The 20,265-nt window shown below is 42.2% G+C and overlaps 1 protein-coding gene across 1 annotated transcript in view; it reads right to left on the bottom strand.

Annotated features, from left to right (window-relative positions):
* Positions 1 to 15,815, bottom strand: part of LOC115635400 (ATP-binding cassette sub-family A member 10-like) — a 56,105-nt gene extending 40,290 nt beyond the window's left edge. The window contains exons 1-11 of the mRNA XM_030534086.1: positions 15,678 to 15,815; positions 13,029 to 13,135; positions 11,767 to 11,971; positions 10,969 to 11,133; positions 9,506 to 9,615; positions 6,728 to 6,954; positions 3,343 to 3,484; positions 2,075 to 2,260; positions 1,500 to 1,647; positions 560 to 734; positions 82 to 140 (exon numbers count right to left, since the gene is read on the bottom strand). Coding sequence (XP_030389946.1) covers positions 82 to 140; positions 560 to 734; positions 1,500 to 1,647; positions 2,075 to 2,260; positions 3,343 to 3,484; positions 6,728 to 6,954; positions 9,506 to 9,615; positions 10,969 to 11,133; positions 11,767 to 11,971; positions 13,029 to 13,133 — 1,522 coding nt within the window. The 5' untranslated portion in view covers positions 13,134 to 13,135; positions 15,678 to 15,815. The remainder of the gene's footprint in view (positions 1 to 81; positions 141 to 559; positions 735 to 1,499; positions 1,648 to 2,074; positions 2,261 to 3,342; positions 3,485 to 6,727; positions 6,955 to 9,505; positions 9,616 to 10,968; positions 11,134 to 11,766; positions 11,972 to 13,028; positions 13,136 to 15,677) is intronic.
* Between the last annotated feature and the right edge of the window lie 4,450 nt (positions 15,816 to 20,265).

Here is a 20,265-nt window from a genome sequence, read left to right on the forward strand (position 1 = left end):
GGATTAATGGACACATGGGTAGCTTGGTGCTTGGATAAAATACTCACAGGTACCTTCACTTTCAGAGGCTTCCCTCCTTACCTCTTAAAGCATTCACTGTCTTGTCCTTCCCTTTATATGTTTTTTTAACATTGTTGATACTGAAAAAAAAGCAGACAGGTTTGAATTAACATTGGAATTGAAAGGCTAGGCTCTTCCTAAAACTGCTCCCAGGTTGGGCTAATGGTAGGCAGGTACTGAAGACAGTTCCTGCAGGGGGAGGGATAGCTCAGTGGTTTGAGCATTGACTTGCTAAACCCACAGTTGTGAGTTCAATCCTTGAGGGGGCCATTTAGGGAACTGAGGTAAAAATCTGTCTGGGGTTGGTCCTGAGGTCCCTTCCAACCCTGATAGTCTATGATTCTTCTACTTCTCAGCACAGACCTCATGGAGAATCAGGTTCAGGTTACCTCATGGGGAAGATTAAACAGAAATCCAAGTCTTTACATTTTTCTAGTGATTGGACTCATAGAAGCCTTAACACGATAGAAACCAAACAAACATGCTCTAGTGCCCATACCTGATGGCTTCTTTCCCACGAAATTCTGGAGGCACTTGCTCAACATAATCATTAAAGACCTGGTCACTGTATTCTTCATAGTCTAGGATATCATTGTTGACACAATTTTTTCTTTTTTTAAACCAATAAGATGGCTTCAGGAAGAACAAACAAGAATGGTGCATCCCATATTTATCTATGTATTAAACCAAAATAAAATGGAACATTTTATTCAGTGAAATATTGTGATAAAGCTTCTGCGGGGACCGGGGGTGGGGGTGGGGGAAGCACATTTTCTAAGGTACCAATGGCAGTTTTGCATCACTGAACTCAAAGGAGAATTAGGCACCAAACTTTCATTTGTGCCATCACCATAGCAAATGGTCCCATTCTAGCAATGTCAACAAGTCAGGAGGCCAGGGATAGCGATGGAACATGGAATGAATAATCTGTCTTCCCTACAGGTAGCCCTTCTGGAATATTATCAAAGCACTTTGGCAAGGCAAGGAAGGGAAACTTGCATTAACACTGCTGTGCTGTGTTAGTTTTGTGGGAGAGGACTTTGTCCTGAGATCTGTCATTCTCCCATGTGTTAGATATGCTTAGAAAACAGTAAATAAATCAATCTGAGTTTGAGCAGAATGGGAACATAGATGCTGGATATAATAACTACATCTAACTGTTACACAGCAGTTTCGATCAATAGATCGCTAAGCAATTTACAAAAGAGGCAAGTACAATTATCCTCATTTTACAGATGGGAGGCACAGATATGTACGTGACTTGCCCAAGGTCACCCAGCCAGCCAAAGGCTGGGATGGAAACAGAACCCAAGTATCTCTCTGATTTCCAGTCCAGTAGGCCACAATACTGTCAAACCATGTTATTTACAGAAGATAGCTCAAGAGAAGGGAAAGCAATGAAACCATTTAAATTAAATTGCAGTCAGACTCATACTTACCAGGCAAAACTTTGTCAAAGTAGATGGCTAGCACCAAATAGAGAAGAGCATCAAAAACCAACAGGAAAAAAAATGCCAACATTGGGAAGGAGTCTTCCAAAAAGTCAGAAAATTCCACCCCCTTCATAGCATCTTCTAAATGTAGAATCTGAAATAATGGAGACATTTACAGAGGAAAGAATATGAATGGATGGTAGAGCAGTTGGCTATGTGGAAGAAGCCCGTGGGGAAGTACAATAAGGGGTTGCTTAATTGTGTGGGTTGAATGGAATAGAGAGGATAAGGGCAAATAGGGATAAGAACCAAAGGGCAGGCACAATTACATTATTCAGGGCCATGAAGGCCAGAAGATGTTGAAATTTTACGTGGCAGGTGAGGTGAAGCCAATGAGCTTGAGGTTCTATTACTTGATTTGAAGGACTCAAACCCTTTCATCAGGAAATGAGTGTTATCATCAACTTTCCTTCACTGACTACATTTCTGAAGAGTCAATGAACCCAAAAGTCTTAACAGTTAAAATTTTCATTCTTTCCTAAATGATTGATGCATGAGGAGGAAATGATTCTGTATCATACCCGCACAAATCCAGCCGTGAAAGCAAAAGGACTAAAGAGACTTAAAACCCATTCCAAAGGTTCAGGAATATGGTTATACAACACCACAAGGCCCAGACTTCCAAAGGATAGGGTGAAGAGGAACCCAACTATGCCAGTGAGCTTAGGTTTCTTCAACAAAGAACTTAGTAAGAAAGCAAGTGATATCTGAAAGAGACCAAGGGTTTGTTAGCAACAGCTCCTCAGAGAATCACAATATCGTCGTACAGCACTACAGTTGTAAGACTGTTGGTGTTTCATTACTCCTATAACCCCTCGTGACAAAGTGCTTAGAAGGATGGGCCAACATAAAAGAGAGTTTAGACTAATGATGTTTTAAATCCAGGAGAACTTTACTGAACAACTATAGGAAAAGCTACAATGATAAGGTAACAACCAGCTCCGGGGGATGTTTTAAAGGCCTTATCTTATGTCAGGGTTGCCCTGACTCTGGAAGCTTCCAAATTTGGAAGTATCCTGCCCTGTTCGTTAATTGACCAGTATTTTTAGTCTGAGGAACCAATGAACTTTTTCAGGTGCAAACCACCAGTGATAGAAATGACTGAACCAACACTTGTTTTAAGGTGATTGGCTGGCTGCCATCTCTGAAACAGAGCTTTAATGATCTTGGTCATCGGTTGGCCCAGATATCCTTCAATGACTTGATAGCTTGAGTCTAACAAACATACAAAGGCCTCACAGCTTCCAGACATTACACTTGAATTAGCATGTGTGTATAGGTCTGAACTTGACTCAAGACCTTTAAAACACTTTTTGTTTAACTGGATCATAAAAATAAACCTAAAATCCAAGAGACCACAGCAAAGAAGCTAATACTGCTGTACAGAATTCTCCTTAGCATTACTTAGTGTAGGTAAATTAAGTCTATTTGAGTGGAGAGATCCCAAACGAGGGTCTCTCAATCATTCTCTGGACTGCAGAAGTAAATTCCTGTCTGCTTTGGTCTTGGCTAAACTTGCACTGAATGGTATGAGGAATGTAACCTGCAGTTGAAAATGAATTGAGAAAATGAACTGAGCCCAGCAAGTCTTGTCCCAGAGTGAACTGAAAATATGACTCTATTTAGGATCTGTATGAAGGCTGTCTGAATCCTCCAGGTCAATAACACACTTCTCTCCCCGGCAGTTCAAGAAGTTTCATTTGTGGCAATACCAAGGATCCTTAAATCCAGACTTATTATAAGTCCAGAGATGGAAACAACTATGCTTCTTCTGAAAAAGAAAACTTACCAAAGAGATGCCATAGAGGTAAAAAAGGAAGAATATCACGGAATGGCTTGTGTGGTATATAAATTCTTCAGATTTAATGGTAAATGTCAGTAGAATTGCCATAATTAAAATATAGCCTGCATACAGCAAACCCCAGGACAACCTAAAATCAAAAAAGACATTGCATTACTTTTCTGGTTTATGGATGAATGTGAGGTCATGCAGTGATCTGTTAAAAAGGGAGGACGGGGAAGAGAAGCCTGTACTTTGATATAATAATTGAAATTTCTTTGACAAAACATGTCACCATAATGTTTTATAGAGATACTGCCAACTTACCATTTGCTTACAGTTTAGGTTTTAATAAAAAGGGGCGTTTACTGCCATGATAGAAATAGAAATATTTTTATGCAATTAAAAGTAAATAAATGACTTATGTTTCCCTTAGATGTTCCCATGCAGTGTTGGAAAAACAATCACCAAACTGAGATAGCGCATGAGAATCACAACACGAAACTCGCAAGCACCACTGAAATATACCTGTCTCATTTAATTATGCAATCTGAATAAAATGCAAAAAAGACCAAGAGAGAATAAAAAGAAATGTTGATTTTATACAAATTCTTTCAGTCTTAATGATCTCCCTTGTTATATTAGTAACACAGGTAAGGGATCTTTTAAAAAAAAATCAGAACATAGATCTTTTTACCGCAATTGGCACTCAAAAAAAATCACATATACACCTAATCACCAGAAAAAGGAGATTTTCAAAATAAAAGCTGTACTGAGGAAAAGAATGAACCATACATGACAAAAGTTAATTATATTGCTTAATGCATGACTGGAAGGTGCTCAGAAACTATAGAGATTAAGGTGATAAAAGAACCTAAATAGAAAGTGCAACACTGTTGACAGATGATACATAAATAATAACTAACTGTTATATACACTTTTCATTACTAGATCTCTAACCGCTTCACAACCTTTAATATATTTGTCCTCAAAACACCTCTGTGAGGTAGAGCAGTGCAGTTATCCCCATTTCACAGATGGGGAATGGAGGCTACACAGCTTAAGCAAGGTCATACAAACAGTCTGTGGTGAAGTAGGGGAATCGAACCCATATTTCCCAAGTCCTAGGCTAGTGCCATGGCCATATACCAAGCTCAGATGGACAGCTCATAAACACAAAGAACTAATTTTTAAATGTGGTAGGAGACAGTGCAGACTTCAACCTCCAAGAATAAGGGCAATATATGATCTCTAGTTTGCCCGTCAGATGGGGAGAATGTAAAACACGCATCTTGAACGGATGTGACTCAGCATGCATCCATTGGCTTCCATCATCTTCTGTTTACCAACAAGAGTTTTAATTAGGATAACGATAGCAAGATTTTAAAACAGGGAAGATATCCTGGGCAAAATGTTCATTCTGACTGTGGCTATTCTTCTCGACCAAGAAGTTTCCACATTTCTCCCAGGATTTACAGAGTAAAAAACTGGCTCCATTGAAGTCAATGGATTTCAGATTTACCTTCATTTCTTTTAAGCTGGATAACTTCCCATAAACATGCATTTATTTTAGACAGTAATTTAAATATTGTTGCATAATGTTGCTGTAAGCAAAGAGTGTGAGGTTCATTTTGCTAATGGCTACTCTTGCATTTCTGGGTTTTGTACAGTAAAGATTTACAAAACTGCTCATGCTTTCTAAACAAATGGCTATAAAAATATAACCAGACACTCATGGCAGGGCCAGGGAAGACAGAAGAGCGAGAGAGAAAATTTTCTGGAGGCTCAAACTTGAGCACAAATCACCGACTTCATGTTGGAATTTAGAGCAGGGTTTGACGCCAACTTGGCAGAAGTCTTTAGGTACTCCTTCCCAGGCTGCTTTACAAGTAGAAAACTCCAAATTACATAAGGAGCAGCTTTATACTGTATTTCCTCAGAACTCCTGTCCTGATCTGGGGTCACTGTGTGTACCTGCATTGCTTCCTCTTTTATGGGTAAGGTCCTATTTAAATTGCAAGATGGTCTTCAAATAACTGCAGCTGAGTTGCGGACAAGACTTGGAAAACTGCGGAAAAGTAATAATGTAATTTGGAAAATCCAGAGTAGTCCTATTGTTCAAGAAAAATTTGCTGGAACAATATAAACACTCAAGTGCTATGTCATGCCTACTAATTATTTTTGATAACCAGACATTTTGCTGCAACTATATTACATTAACTATTAAAAAAAAGGTGACCGGTACAATGTAAAACTCGGAAGACAAAAAGTCTTAACACTACTGCTATAGAAATCGAGTCCGGCCACTTTAGTCTTTTACATTTTACAGGCACTGACTGTTAGTGCAGCGCTATTTGCATACTCAAAATGTATGCAAAATTGTGGAGTGTGCAAAGTTAGCGAATTAAAATCCAAATTGAGGTGGAAGCCTAATATTGCAGGATCTGCAATTTCCGCAATATCACAAATGAAGTAGGACCTTACTCATGGGCATAACCCATCCTTCCTATAAGGTGCTGAGTCTAAATACTATGGTGAGTATGTGTACAATTAGCTCCCAGCTGGGAGTGTCTACCTGAACAGGCACTGAACTCTGGCTGGAAATTACCAGGCCATGGTCTAGCTCAGTAGGGTCTCCTCCATGGGACACTACTGGGTTAGGGAACAGTAATGCCTCAGGTATCCCACAAGGGGGCACTGAAAGATCCATACACGCCATCACAGAGCGGTACCACCATTCATTAGCAAAACGGAATCAGCCTGCACTGTGTTGACTATAATGGACACACATTGGCTTCAATGACCAAGTTAGAACACACTGAAATGTTTTGAATCCTTAACATCGGAATGTAGGAAAAATCAGGGAAAATATAAGGGGGATTGGAGGTGGAAAAGAAGAGGAAAGAGTCCCTGAATTTTCTTTTTGGACCTATTCCAATGGAATTCCTCTGAAAGACAGTTTGGCCCATTGTCCTTGTATGTAAGGCTCAATTCTGCATTATGATCTGTGGAAGGACTGCTTTGCCTGCACCGATGACAATGCAAGAGCTACACCTTTCACATAAAACAGAGAAAAACAAGCAGCCATTCAGCTATGTCCTGACAAACTAAAGGCTCTCAATTTGATTTGGCTACTTCCGTTAACTCTCATACATTGTGCAACTGACTGGTAATTCTGAGGCACGGCCTATATTTAGCAGCTTCCTTTGGCAACACGAATTGCACTTGGGCTTCATTTACATTCTCAGGTTTTGCAAATGGAGAGGACACATCTTGCTCTAGCAGAACTTCCCAGCTTCTTACAGTTTACTTTAAACACATGGCTGCATCAGTGAGATATTCATTCACCAGTGGATTTATCTGCCATACATAGTTAAGTGGGCATTTCACACACCAGAAGGCGAAATCCTGGAGCGCCATCATCTTCATCAGCTCCTTAAACTTCCTCCTTTCTTTTGCCACATTGAGTGACATAAAGTATATGAGAGGAGAGAATGCCACTGCACAGCAGATAAGAAAAAAGTCATAGTTAATGCCTTCCACAACCCGAAAGGGAGGTAGCCTCATCTGTTCAGCAGTGACTGACTGCAGCTCTTCCATCACTGAGTGGTTTGATGCAACCTAAAGTACAAAACAAGTAACCAATTAGATTCATTTGCCAAGACCACAGATTTTTAGTGACATTTTGTCAATGATTCTTGGCTGTGAGAGCTGGATGTGAGCTCTCTGACTGTAAACTTCTCTGTCGGAATTAAGGGAAGATGAGAAAAGGGCAGCTTAATTCGCTCTCTACACAAACACCCACTGATGCCTGAGTTCACACCTGCACTCCAGATCCTGAAAGCTGCAGCTGTAAAGGAAGATGATAGGAGCCCTGTGAAAAACATTTCAATCATCAGCAAGAAAACCCCATGTTTCTTGCTGTTTTCCAAAGCAGCAAACATTTTGACACTGGCCTCATGGGACAGGGTTGGCATGGTGTGTGTATGTGTGTGTATTCATGCACACACAAATGGCAGGCATTTTTTCCAAGTGTTAAACTCTCTGGAGCACTGCTGGTAGCGTTGGGATGTTTTTTCTTGGAAAGGCAGAGTTCAGGGTGTTAGTTCCAGCAGCGAGTTGCTTTAATGTGGCGACAGTGTGGCCTGGTGGACAGGAAGAACATTAGACTGTGATTCAGCCTGCTTGGTGAACTTGGGGAAGTCACTTCATCTCTCAGTTTCCCCATCTGTAAAATGGGGCTAGCGATAGTGACCTCCTCTGTAAAATGCTTTAAGATCTACTGGTGAAAAGTGCCGTATAAGAGTTAGGTATTATTATGAACATGGTGCCACACACAAAGATAGCCCAATTATGCCTCCCTCAGTGCAGCTACATTAGATTTGGAGAAGACGCCAGGGTGCTGTACTTTGGCTGCAAATGCTAGTGTGCAGGCATGCAGTGAAGGGTGGCTTGCTCTGTCACGTGCCTTTGTGGAGCTAAGGCAGATTCATGGCTTCACACGCTGCATACTGGCAAGGGAGTGCAGGGCGGGGAGCAGGTGACACCCTTCCAACAGGTAGAATAAGAGTCAATGTTGACTGTGCTCCACTGGAGACATGACGACTTGTACAGTCAGACTGTAACAGCTGGAAGGCAGTGATAGGGTGACCAGAGAGCAAATGTGAAAAATCAGGACAAGGGGTGGAGGGGGGGGTTATCAGAGCTTATATAAGAAAAAGACCCAAAAATCGGCACTGTTCCTATAAAATCAGGACATCTGGTCACCCTAGGCAGTGGGGTCTGGAGGAATGTGCACAGGTTTAGGAAACAGGCAGTCATGAGTTTAAAATCTGGCTATATCACTGAATCTTTGTCTCCCTCAACAGTAAGGGGATAAATGATCCTCACGGGCGTGTTATAAGAATTATTTAATGTCGTGTACACTGGGTTTACAATGTAGAGTGCTAGATAAATACAATGAATATTTAACTACTGCAGCTGGTGTGAAAATGCAAGCACTTTCCACCAGCTCACCACAGTGCTCTAAGAAACAATCTGTATATTTTGCGTACTTATACGGAAGTGCTATTAATTCCATTTTACAGATGGGGAACTTAGTCATGGGGAGGCTAACTGACTTGCCCAATGTTACATAGGAAGCTTGTGGCAGAGATGGGAATCACACCTGGTCTCCAGCACTCCAAACTAGTGCCTTAACCACTGGGCCCTCCTTCCTTTCACAGCATTTGTGCAATTCAGGGCTCGAACCAAATTATGGTAGACTTACGGGTACCCTATTTGGTGTGCTCAGTATTTTCGCATGAATAGAAACAGAGAAATATAGGGCAGGAAGGGAACTCAGTAGGTTATCTAGTACATCCCCCCATGTTGAGAATGGATTACGTATATTTAGACCAGCCCGACAAGTGTTTATCTAACCTTTTCTTAAAAACCTCCAGTGACATAGATTTCACAACCTCTCTTAGTAAACTATTACTTCACTATCCTTATGGTTAGAGAGTTTTTCCTCTTATCTAACTTAAACCTCTCTTGCTGCAGTTTTTTAACCAGTCATTTGCACACTTTAGAGTAATTTTATCTAGGCCATATTTCCCTAGTTTTCTTAGGTGAATGTCATGTGCGACTGTGTCAAAAGCCATGCTAAAATCAAGATACAGCTCATCTACTGCTTCTCCCTATCCACTAGGCCTGTAATGCTGTCAATGAAGGAAAAGAGGTTGCTTTGCCATGATTTGTTCCTGATAGATCCATGTTGGTTATTACTTATCAGCCTATGATCTTCTTGGTGCCTACATACTGATTGTTTAATAATTAGTTCCAGTATCTTTCCAGGTATCAAAATGAGGAGGACTGGTCTATAATTCCCTGGGTCCTCTTTGTTCACCATTTAAAGATAGGTGCTATGTTTGCCCTTCTCCAGTCCTCCGGATCCTCACCTGCCCTCCATGAATTCTCAAAGATAATTGCTAGCGGTTCCGAGACTCCTTCAGTTATTTCCTTAAGAACCTGAAAGTAAATTTCATCAAGGCCCACTGATGTGAATACATCTAATTTCTCTAAAAAGCTCCATGTACATGTAAAGTATTTGGTCAGAGATTTTCTTTGGTTAGGTCTAATACTAATAATCTGGCTAAAATGAACTGACTTTCAAGCGCCCGACTCTACTTACTTGAATAATAGCAGCGTCAATGTTTGCTTGCAGGGGAACAAATCCTGAAGTCCACTGTTCAGTAACAGAACAAGTGATGGCCTGATAAAATATTGAGGCAGAGCACCTGTCTTTAGGAAAGATTTAAAAAAGAAAAGCAAAATAGTAACACGTGTGTGTGTGTGAGGGGTTACATGACACAGAGGATTAGCAATGGGAAGTGGAGCCTATCACCTGTAGGTCCCCCAGTTAGACTGTACTCTGTGGCTGAAATCCTGACCCGGCTGAAGTTAATGGCAAAAACTCCTATCGACTTCGGTGGTTTCACTAGATATCACTAGTGGCTGAGAATTATTTCCATATCATGAGTGTTCAATGGCCATTATGCAATGATTCGGAGGAGTCTTAATGGGGGCTGGGCTGGGGGCGGTCACAGCTGCGCCAGAGGGGCTGCTGGCATAGGGACACCGGGCAGTCTCACGTTCCACTTCTTTCACCACTACGGCTCCCAGGATATCAGGGCTGTCCTGTATCGCTGCTGTACAGATGCCAGGCAGGAGGACTCAGGAGACGCAGCTGCATGGAAGGGCAGGGGGCGGGACCATACCACTGTGCTTGCACCGCTGGGGCTTACAGAACACTGGACTTATCAGGTAGTTCCTGGTCAAAAATTTTCCAGGCAAATGTTTTTCAGCCAGAAAACGTCAATTTGTCAACATCAACATTGTGGGGGAAAATGTTTCATTTCTGATGAAATTCCATTCAGGAAGAAAGTGCTTCAATAAGGTCCTTACTGATGTTTTATTTTGAAGTAACTTCTTGTTTCTAAATATTATATGTTATTTTATATGATTTTATTTCTATATATTTTATATTATGCCACTTATGATACTGATTTACCAAACCCTGAAGCAAACCTGTTACTAGTTAGATCAATTACCAGTTAGAAGACCAATTTTCTATTATAAACCCAATTATTTTCTTTTCTATTATAAATTTTAAAAAATTAAACTAATTCTGAAATAAAATAAAAAAATAAAATATTCAAAAAAGTTTAAACAGAAACAAAACATTTCAAATGAGCCAAAACAATTTTTTCCCCATAAATTCTGTTTTGTGTGAAATTTTGAAATTTCCCTTTTTAATTCCAATTGAGAATATTTTAAAAAAATCAGAATTTTCCTTGGAACAGAATTCTGAGTCCCAAACAGATCTATTCCTGATTATACTGAGTGGGTGCCATTGAGTGCTGAAACTTTGACCAAGTTAGCTACTTCTGCGAATGACTGTGGCCAGAGTCACCCAACAATCCATTCCAAATAGACAGATATCCCATATTCGAGAAACAATATTAGAAAATAGTTGTTTGAACACTAATTTTATACCTACATACATTTTAATCTCATGTCAACCTTTATAATTTGTGATTAAATTGAAAGATTAAAAAGATTAAAATGCACAATGTGTTAAATTGGAAAAATCACCTGAATGATGATCCATATTGTCCCTTTGCAAATGGAATGAAGAATAAGCATGGGAAGCTAACTCATAAGAGAAAGCATCATTAAAGTTAACCTCTATTACATCATGGAATGTCATATTAGTGCTTTCCAGCTCTGTCTGTTCTCCAGCGTTGTTTCCAACAATATCTACACATGTGATATATAAGAAAAATAAATGTGCATGTTTACATCTATTGTCTACCAAAACATTAGATGACTGTCACAAAATAAACCATTAAAACTAGGGAAGAATGGATTCATTTTGTCTAATGTTAAGTGCATGTCAAAACTGTGGGTTTGGATCTTTGACTTGAATGTTAAGACAGCATTTCATTCAAGAGAGGAGTGAAAAACAAATATGGAGCAACTACTAAAAACAGAAGCAGAGAGAACCAGAGGAAAAAAATATAATGAAAAATGAATACAGAAATTTCTAGGTCAACGGAGTAAGTTAAAGCAGCCCCAAGGCTGCTCTTAAAAAAACACTAGGCCAACAGCAGTGCAGACTGGCCATCAGAACTGGAAGGCCATAACTGGCACCCTGGTTTCCCCCAAATACTCTTTTTTACACTGAGTAGCACATAGCCACAAGAGACAATCTGCCCCATGATATTCCTTAGCACCACACAGGTGGACTGGCACTCATATCTTCTGGCATTAGAGATTAATATCTAACAAATATTCAGTACAAGCAAAATACACCTTTTAGTAAAAAGTCTTATGAAACACAGGAAATGTAAAAAACCAACAACTGTGTAATAAAGTTAGGAGGGAACGTACCATTCAAAAAGGAAACAGAAGCCATATGCTGCATTATTTGTCTGGTAGTCTGCGTCACTGGTGTATACTGAACTGCATATGTGTTCCTATCAAACTCATCGACACGCCCAAGGTCAACCGAAGGTAGTTCAGGGTATCCCCTGTACCAACCACTAATAAGATCCGTATACAATATGAAAGGCATCAGTAATGAGAGGAGCAATTCCTAAGTAGATAAAAATGTGAAGCAAATTAGAAGTTGGTAGCACATGTGCAAATCACCTGACCAGCAACTGTACTGCCCCATAGAAGGAGCTTATCCCATTGTAGGGTTTTGGCATACGCTTTTGGAGAGCAGCTCCCGACTGAATGACCTTACATACTTGCATATTTGTTATGCAAACTCTGCCCCTTGGCTGTGCTGTGAAGCATGCAGTCAAAGTTCAAGTGCCTTCATCCTGTCAAGAAGTGAGAGCATTTAGAATGGCCATTTCTGACTTTGCTCAAGCACTTTTGGAACAATTGATGAGTGAGCGTTGACCCATGCAGTTATACCTGATACCTTCCCAGTTACAAACCCAGTTAGCCAATTAGATTCCTTTTAATGGCACCAAGAATATAACTTTTTATAACACTATGCCATTTTAAAGCTTCTGTAGAGTAGAAATGACATACAGAGCCAATCCTACACAGAGGGATGGGAGGTCAAAGGTTTGGGGCCCCATCTCCACCAGAGACTGCATTTCAGGTTCTCTCAGTCTTGTACACTTTCTTGAGTATTAAATTCATAGACTTTTCTTTTAAAGCAGAGAACAGCCTGGTAATGAAACATGCCAAGCGTCAATGAAATGCAAAGAGTATCAAGAGTGTCAATAGCAACTGAAGAGTGAGAGTCAGCCTTTGCCTTCATGGCACTGGATCACGTTACGAGTCATGCAGAGCTTCAGACCCAAATTGTCAAAGGTATTTAGGTACCTGACCCCCACTAAAACCAGTGGGAGCCAGATGCCTCAATACCATTGGGGATCTGGGCCTCAGCGTTTAAGCGGAGCACAAAGCTTCCTAGAAGTTCCCAGCATGCAGCTGTAGCTTAGCCATTGCATCACGCATAAGGATGCTCTCCCCTCATTGCTTGCTACAAATGGGAAGGTGGGGCTTTGTTCTGCCTCTGACCAGTCCTCTTTGGGTGGGGCACTCTGGCTCCATGACAGCTGCCTGTCGTACAAGTTCTCTGGTGAAGCCCATCCCCAACCTCAGAACAAACCCCAGCTCTTCTGACTTGCCTGTAAACTCTGCTTTATCTTCCTCCATTTCACCAGTATATGCTTTAATAGCAGGGCCCCGGTTTGTTGACACACACTGATCTCTCGCTGACGTCTAGGAAGCATTTCTGGAATGGGGTGAGAGAGAGTTTTTTTTCTATTGGTACAACTGAATGGAGCACTTTGTGTGGTATGTGGGAGGGGGCAGGTCATCTGTGATGGGTCTTTTGGAGCATCTGGATTTCATTTAATGAGTCTGTGATCCATATGTCTCAAAGGGAAACTCAGATCCCTTTACCTCCTGGTGGCAGTCATTAGCTCATCTTATTTTCAGCTGTAATGCCAAACACTTGCATGAAACAAGACTATTTAGTGGATTGTCTTTTTTGTTTTTAAATGTATGTATGGGAGAGACAGTACATTGATCTTCTATTTGCTGTTAAGGGCTTGAGAGAGATAATTAGGAATGTGCCCATCATTTATAATTAATATAGAGTAAAATTCCTGATAAGACAATAAAGGGAAAACACACCCTCCATCTCTTTACATGAACTGAATGCTTTAGAATTACTACCACCTTCCTTTAAGACAAACACCCAGAGCAGATGGAAGATGCACACACTGGGCTGAAAGTCTACTATGATGTGACTGTAAGTTCCAATAAACCTTTGCATCATATAAGTGACTAAGACCCAGATCCTCAAAGGTATTTAGGCTTTTAATTTCCATTCATTTCCAATGGAGCCTAAAGACCTTTCAAGATCTGCATCTAGGGAACCCCTTAAACTCGTTTATCCAGAACAAAGGACATAAAAATGAATAACAGTAATACACACGAAACAGCAAGGATAGCTCTGTAAACATCTTCATTCAGAGTACTTATCTGCTCTGATGATCATCTAGTCATGCCAAAGAAATCAAAAGGCAGCTGAAGTGAACCTAGCTAAGTTGTGTGTTGTGAATTTTCAGACTAGCTACAATTTACAAACAACGTAGTTTGTTTATAATCTGAATCTCTCTCTCTCTAGCCTTAATAAAATCTTGCTTCAATTAGGCCAGTTGTGGCCTTGGAATGTTGTTCTGGAGAATTTCCAGGACAATCTATGTTGAAAGAGGAAACCATCCTCATAAAACAGGGTATCTAAAAACTCACTCAACTTGGGTTCTTGGTGACAAAGGAATCTCTCACAGAAGAAGCTGTGATTCTGGTGGACAGGAGGGAGGTACCTATCAGCCACAGATATGCAGGAGGTGTGGCCAACAAGGATGCTTGTCTCTGTTTATTAGGACCAGACCATGAGCATAACACCAAGCACCTTTCACTTCCATTGAATTCAGCATACCTCAGAAGGTACTCAGCACTAGAGCTGTTTGGAAATTTGCACTGCTCCCCCCCTCAAAAAAAGATTCAAGTTTGCAGTGAAAAATCAACATCAGCAACATTTCAGCTGAAAATTGAACAGGGAGTTGTTGTTTAGGTGCCTCATGGTCTCATTCTCCTCTGGGGCCAGGCTCCTTGCAAGGCTTCCTCTTCACGATGCACCAAAGCCCCCCCTAGCGGTGAGCTGTGATGGTGCTTTGTGGGAGTTTCTGGCCCAGGTGCATCATGAGAGATGTCAGTCCGTTTGGAGAACTCACTCCTTAGAGGAAAACAGGGACATGAGGCACCCAAACTTCAACTCCCAGAAAGCACCACAGTGGCATATCCAAATTAAAAATTTTGAATATTTGAGAGTTTAAAACAAAGTTGACCTTTTTCGCAGACAGCCGTTTGTGAAGTTTTTGTGAAAAAATTATTTAGCTGAAAGTCTAATTTTCCATCAAACAGTAGTGTTGCTCGGCCTCACTCAACACTTCGAAGCACATAAAGCTGATCAGGGAAACCCAGCTTCTAGAATCAGAACTGACTCCTGAGAGGAGCTGTCTGCTAATGTAAGGCTACCAGCAGAACTTCAAACTAGACTTGATCAGGTTAACAATTGTCTTGTGCTGCAAAACTTTTCAGAATTTTAATTTTTTTTCCCTGTTTTAGCGCAGGTAGAAATCAAGACCTTTTAAAGATTTTCATGAAAAAAAGAGAGACCACTCACCCCCCAAAAGCCAATCAGTTGGTGATTAGGACAGTCCACAGGGAGATGGGAGACCCAGGTTCAAGTACCTACTTGACCATTCTCTGACATCCCAGGTGACTGTCCTGTCCACCAGGACAGTGGCTATTCTGGGGTGGGTTTCATTTAAACTTTCCTGTTGAAGCTATTCTACTTTGTATAACTCTTCATCAGGGTTAGTACTGGAACCTGGGTCTCCCATGACCCATGTGAATCCCTAACCACCAGACTATGGTCTGGTCTGGTCTGATCTGGTCTGGTGTGTAAGTCTCTCTGGTTTTGCCCAGAAATTCCATCCTGGACCTGAGGAAACTTTCCCAACAAAAGTTTTAGTCAACACTGGTACACCCCCATGAAAAGTTCCATTTTCAACAAACTGCCATTTTCTGATGAAAAATACTTTGGTCAAAAATTTACCAGCCAGTTGTAATCAAACAAAACATGCCTGAGCAAAATTATTTGCAGTGTCAGTAAACACAAAAGACTGTATAGAGGGAAGAACACTGATAGAACAATAGGGGCTCAGACAGCATAGAATCAGAACAGGCAGAAATAAACTCACCTTCACAAAAGCCTGTGTGAAAGAAGGAACCTGGGACACTCGGAAAAGGCTGCGAAGATAGTGAAACACTCTTCTTGTTTCTCTGCACAGTGGTTTTGATGCCAGCTGGATGGGCTAGTTATTCAGAATAGTCACTGAAAGGAAACAGTGTCCTTTTAACTGTCGTGCTGCCAAAATGCTCTGTTCACGTGACCATTTCCCCATATTTCTCAATTGTTTTTTTCCTCCCCTCCCTTACTACCAGTTCTCCTTGCTAGCAGTACTGCAGCTATGCTCATAATACCGCAAACAAGCTTAGCAAGGGAGAACACTCCCAGGAGAGTTACAGTCAAAAGTTTCTTAGAACTTTGCCTCTGCACCTTTCAGCTTAAATGAAAGATGGTCAAAGCCCAAAAATCTGGTCTGAGACGGCAACAAGTCAATATGAGCTTGACCCTGTCAGAGGCTGAGCACTTCTTTGGGAATGCTTAGTGACCTCAGCTCAGTGGTGTTTGACAGAACTCAGAAGCTTGCAGGATTGGGCCCTATGCAAATAGGAAACCTTGTTGTGGAGGAGGGGATTATTGAGGGTTGAATTCATACCTGGGCCAGAGCTGAGTTCAGTAAAGGAACTCAGAGGGGTGAGCGTGAAGCGGTGCCTTTATGCTGCCTTTGCTCCTGCTCCAAACTGAGGGCTTCTGGGGGCTATACCTGTCCCTGGCATAGGTTAGAGCAGTCTGGAAAATTGTCCTAGCTCACACTTAGTTGGTAACTGCCCCAGTAAGTTGTTGTGGCCTCCAGGAATATCTTGGGCTATAGGAATGCCCCAACCATGCCCCTTCCCTCCTCCAATGTGTCCCTGCCAAGGATGTCCTCCTTTTTCAGAGGCTATCCCTGCCCACTCTGATCCTTCTTATAGTGGCACTGTTTGTGGAGAGAGCGCACAATCTCTGTGGTTCTCAAAAGAGTTGTACTCAACCAATCGCCTATGTCCGTTCCTGTCTCCCCTGAGGTCAGAGGTCAGTAAGTCCTCAAGGTGCACATCCACGACTGGACCAGCTAACGGTATCTGTGGCTCAGGTCAGGCAGTACTAATGCGCACTTCTACCCAGAAAACAGGTTTGCCCTATGTCTATTCAGAGTCACTGCTGTTCCCTTTAAGGCCAAGCAGAACTGGCTCTGTAGGATTTCTTGCAGCTATTATTCCATAAAGTTAGCCATTTTTCATTGTTTCTTCAAGTTATTCAATTTTTCGGTTGCTCAAGCCGCCATAGAGACAAGAATCCATTTTAACACTCCTGTTAGCACAGCAAAGCCAACACAGCTAGGTGTGAGTGAGATGGGCCCTGTTCTTCCTCAAACACCAACAACAGGTTTGGGGATTTAAGCCACGATCCTATCACACCATCTGCACAACACTCCTGAAAGAGGAACCCACTGAAATAAATGAGTGGTGTTGCACGCAAGTATAACCAAGGGCCAAATAAGATGACAGTGGAGTTTGCAGTGGTGACATTGATGACAGAAGGTGGCCTGTGGAATCTTTGTCACAGAATCATAGAATATCAGGATTGGAAGGGACCTCAGGAGGTTATCTAGTCCAACCCCCTGTTCAAAGCAGGAGCAATCCCCAACTAAATCATACCAGCCAGGGCTTTCCAGCCTGACCCAAAGTTGGGTATATATAATTGTAACTTGAGGATTAACAGGTTCATGTCCCAAGATCAGGCCCAGTAAGATTATTGTAAAATTATCATATAATTTGGGAACCCTGGTGTGTACAGGTGCAACACCCACACCATAGGAACTCTCTCGATTTATATTTACAAATATATATAATTTATTAATTTTTCAGCAAAGATTATACACACAAAAACTTAACAAGGCAGATAGAGATAATACAGAAAGTACATTTGGACATCCATACTTATACCCTTATCTTTCTTAGCCTACTTAACCATTATCTTACATACTTAATCATTATCTTTCTCATCACCGTCATCATCCTCATCTTCCCCGGTGGCCATCATTCTGGCCCCTCCCAAGGCCTACATCTCTCCAACCTATCTGCTGCCCCTGAGATGTTACTTTTATAGTAGGTTATGCTGACGCTGCCATGTTCAGTGCATATTCAATTGAGGTCCTTATTTGTATTTCCTCACTTTAAGGTGTCCATTTTCTATAGGATAGTATATGTATGATGTTACCCTATTAGCATACATGTTAATTTGCTGTCATGGCACTTTTGCGGTCAGAGGTCTGTCCGGAACCTTCCAGATGCTGGTGTCAGCTATGTTCTGTGCGTGACTGCTGTCAGTATTTGGGACAAAATTCCCCCTGTTGCTAGCTACTTTCAGTACCCTATAACTTATGAGTTACTTATGTTTATTTATACCAAAGATTATAGGCCTCAAGCCGCACACTATCTACTAAAGCCAAATCTTACAGGATAAAAGCCTGCAGGTTCCTTGCTTTACTACTAAATATACTAAAGCAGAATAACAAGGCAATGAATATAACACAGGTAAGCCGGCCCACTGGGCTACAGCTTTGTCAAGCCAGGCCTTAGAAACCTCTAAGGATGGAGATTCTACCTCCTCCCCAAATAACCCATTCCAATGCTTCACCACCTTCCTAGTGAAATAATGTTTCCTAATATCCAACCTAGACCTCCCACACTGCAACTTGAGACCATTGCTCCATGTTCTGTCACCTGCTACCACTGAAAACAGCCGAGCTCCATCATCTTTAGAATCCCCTTCAGGTAGCTGAAGGCTGCTATCAAATCCCACTCACTCTTCTCTTCTGCAGACTAAATAACCTCAGTTCCCTCAGCCTCTCCTTGTAAGTCATGTGCCCCAGCCCTCTGATCATTTTTGTTGTCCTCTGCTGGACTCTCTCCAATTTATCCACATCCTTTCTGTAGTGGAGGGGACGGGACCAAAACTGGAGGCAATATTCCAGGTGTGGCCTCACCAGTGCTGAATAGAGGGGAATAATCACTTCCCTCAATCTGCTAGAAATGCTCCTACTAATACAGCCTAATATACCACTGGCCTTCTTGGTAACAAGGGCACACTGCTGACTCATCTCCAGCTTCTCATCCAGTGTAACCCCCAGGTCCTTTTCTGCAGATCAGCCAGAAAGAGCACAGCTTGACTTTCACAGCACAGGTTGAGTTTTCAGACCTGGCAACTGTGGGTGTGTATCCCACACAGACCTTGAAGTGGTTAATGTGGGCCTGAGAGGCCAAACCTGGCAACACCTGAGAGAGAGAGAAAGCCAAGCTTAACTGAATGAAGCCCAGCTGAGGAGGGGCTGGGTGGTTATTACAAAGCCAGGAAGTTTGTAGCAAAGGGGCTGAGGGAGACAGGCTGCAGTCACTCCCTGAGGGATAGAAGATATAGGAAGCGATCCAGGGAGGCAGTCAACTTGGCTACCAGCTACAGGGTCCATGGACTGGAACTCAGAGTAGAGGACGGGCTTGGGTTTGCCTACCAGCTCCTGAGGTAAGAGATGTAAGGCAGTGGTTCTCCAACTTGGGCTGCCACTTGTTCAGGGAAAGCCCCTGGCAGGCCGGGCCGGTTTGTTTACCTGCCGTATCCACAAGTTCAGCCGATTGCAGCTCCCACTGGCCGTGGTTCACCGCTCCAGGCCAATGGGGGCTGCAGGAAAGGCGGCCAGCATGTCCTGCATTGGCCTGGAGTGGCGAACTGCAGCCACTGGGAGCTGCGATCGGCTAAACCTGTGGAGGCAGCAGGTTAACAAGCCAGCCTGGTCCACCAGGGGCTTTCCCTGAACAAGGGGCAGCCGAAATTTGAGAACCGCTGATGTGAGGAACATGGAGCCCAGAAACAGAGGAAAGATGGGTCATTGGATGATAGCTTGGTTGGCCTCTGCTATCCCAGAAAGGGAGGACTAAAGTATGACTTGCCCAAAGGGCCAAGTTGTGAGAGGAGAAACCAATGCTGTGATGGAGCGACCATGGGCAGGGGGCACCATCTGGGGAGACAGCTGCTACACCACATCTGACCACAAGGAGGCGCTACTGCACTGAACAAACCCCTTTATGGGGTAAAATGCCTTGTTTACTTCCAAACTGAGAAGTGTGTTTTTGGAAAGCATTGAGACAGGATACATGTAGAAACTTACAATGCACTTCTGGTTTCAGCAAAATCAGACTTTAATTGGCAGAATACAGAAATAGAATGAAAGCCATAAGATCAAGTGTAGCTAAACATAAATACATCTTGAGTAAACCTGGCTAAACTTTTTGCTTGATGGGCAGGGAGCACAGAGCATTGAAATATTGGGGGCACGTTCTCTGACATGCTAGTTTCCACTGAGTGCAGCAAAGTCCACATGTTGGGGGTGCCATCAGGCAGCAGGTTGTGATTCCCCAATTCTCTTCCCCCAGCTTCAGCCTAAGTGCATTTTAGAACAGCGCCCAGGCTGTTCTAACTCCCACCATCTGGCAATGGTCCCCAAGGGGCTTTATTTAGTCAAGCAGAGCTCTAGCCACTCTTCCTTCCCACAGCCACCTACGCCAGCTTTGCACCTATTAGCAGGAACATTGGGGCCAAATTGCATCGCTTTTGCACCGCAAGGC

This window comes from Gopherus evgoodei, chromosome 15, assembly GCF_007399415.2.
Source record: "Gopherus evgoodei ecotype Sinaloan lineage chromosome 15, rGopEvg1_v1.p, whole genome shotgun sequence".
Taxonomy (NCBI): Eukaryota; Metazoa; Chordata; order Testudines; family Testudinidae; genus Gopherus; species Gopherus evgoodei.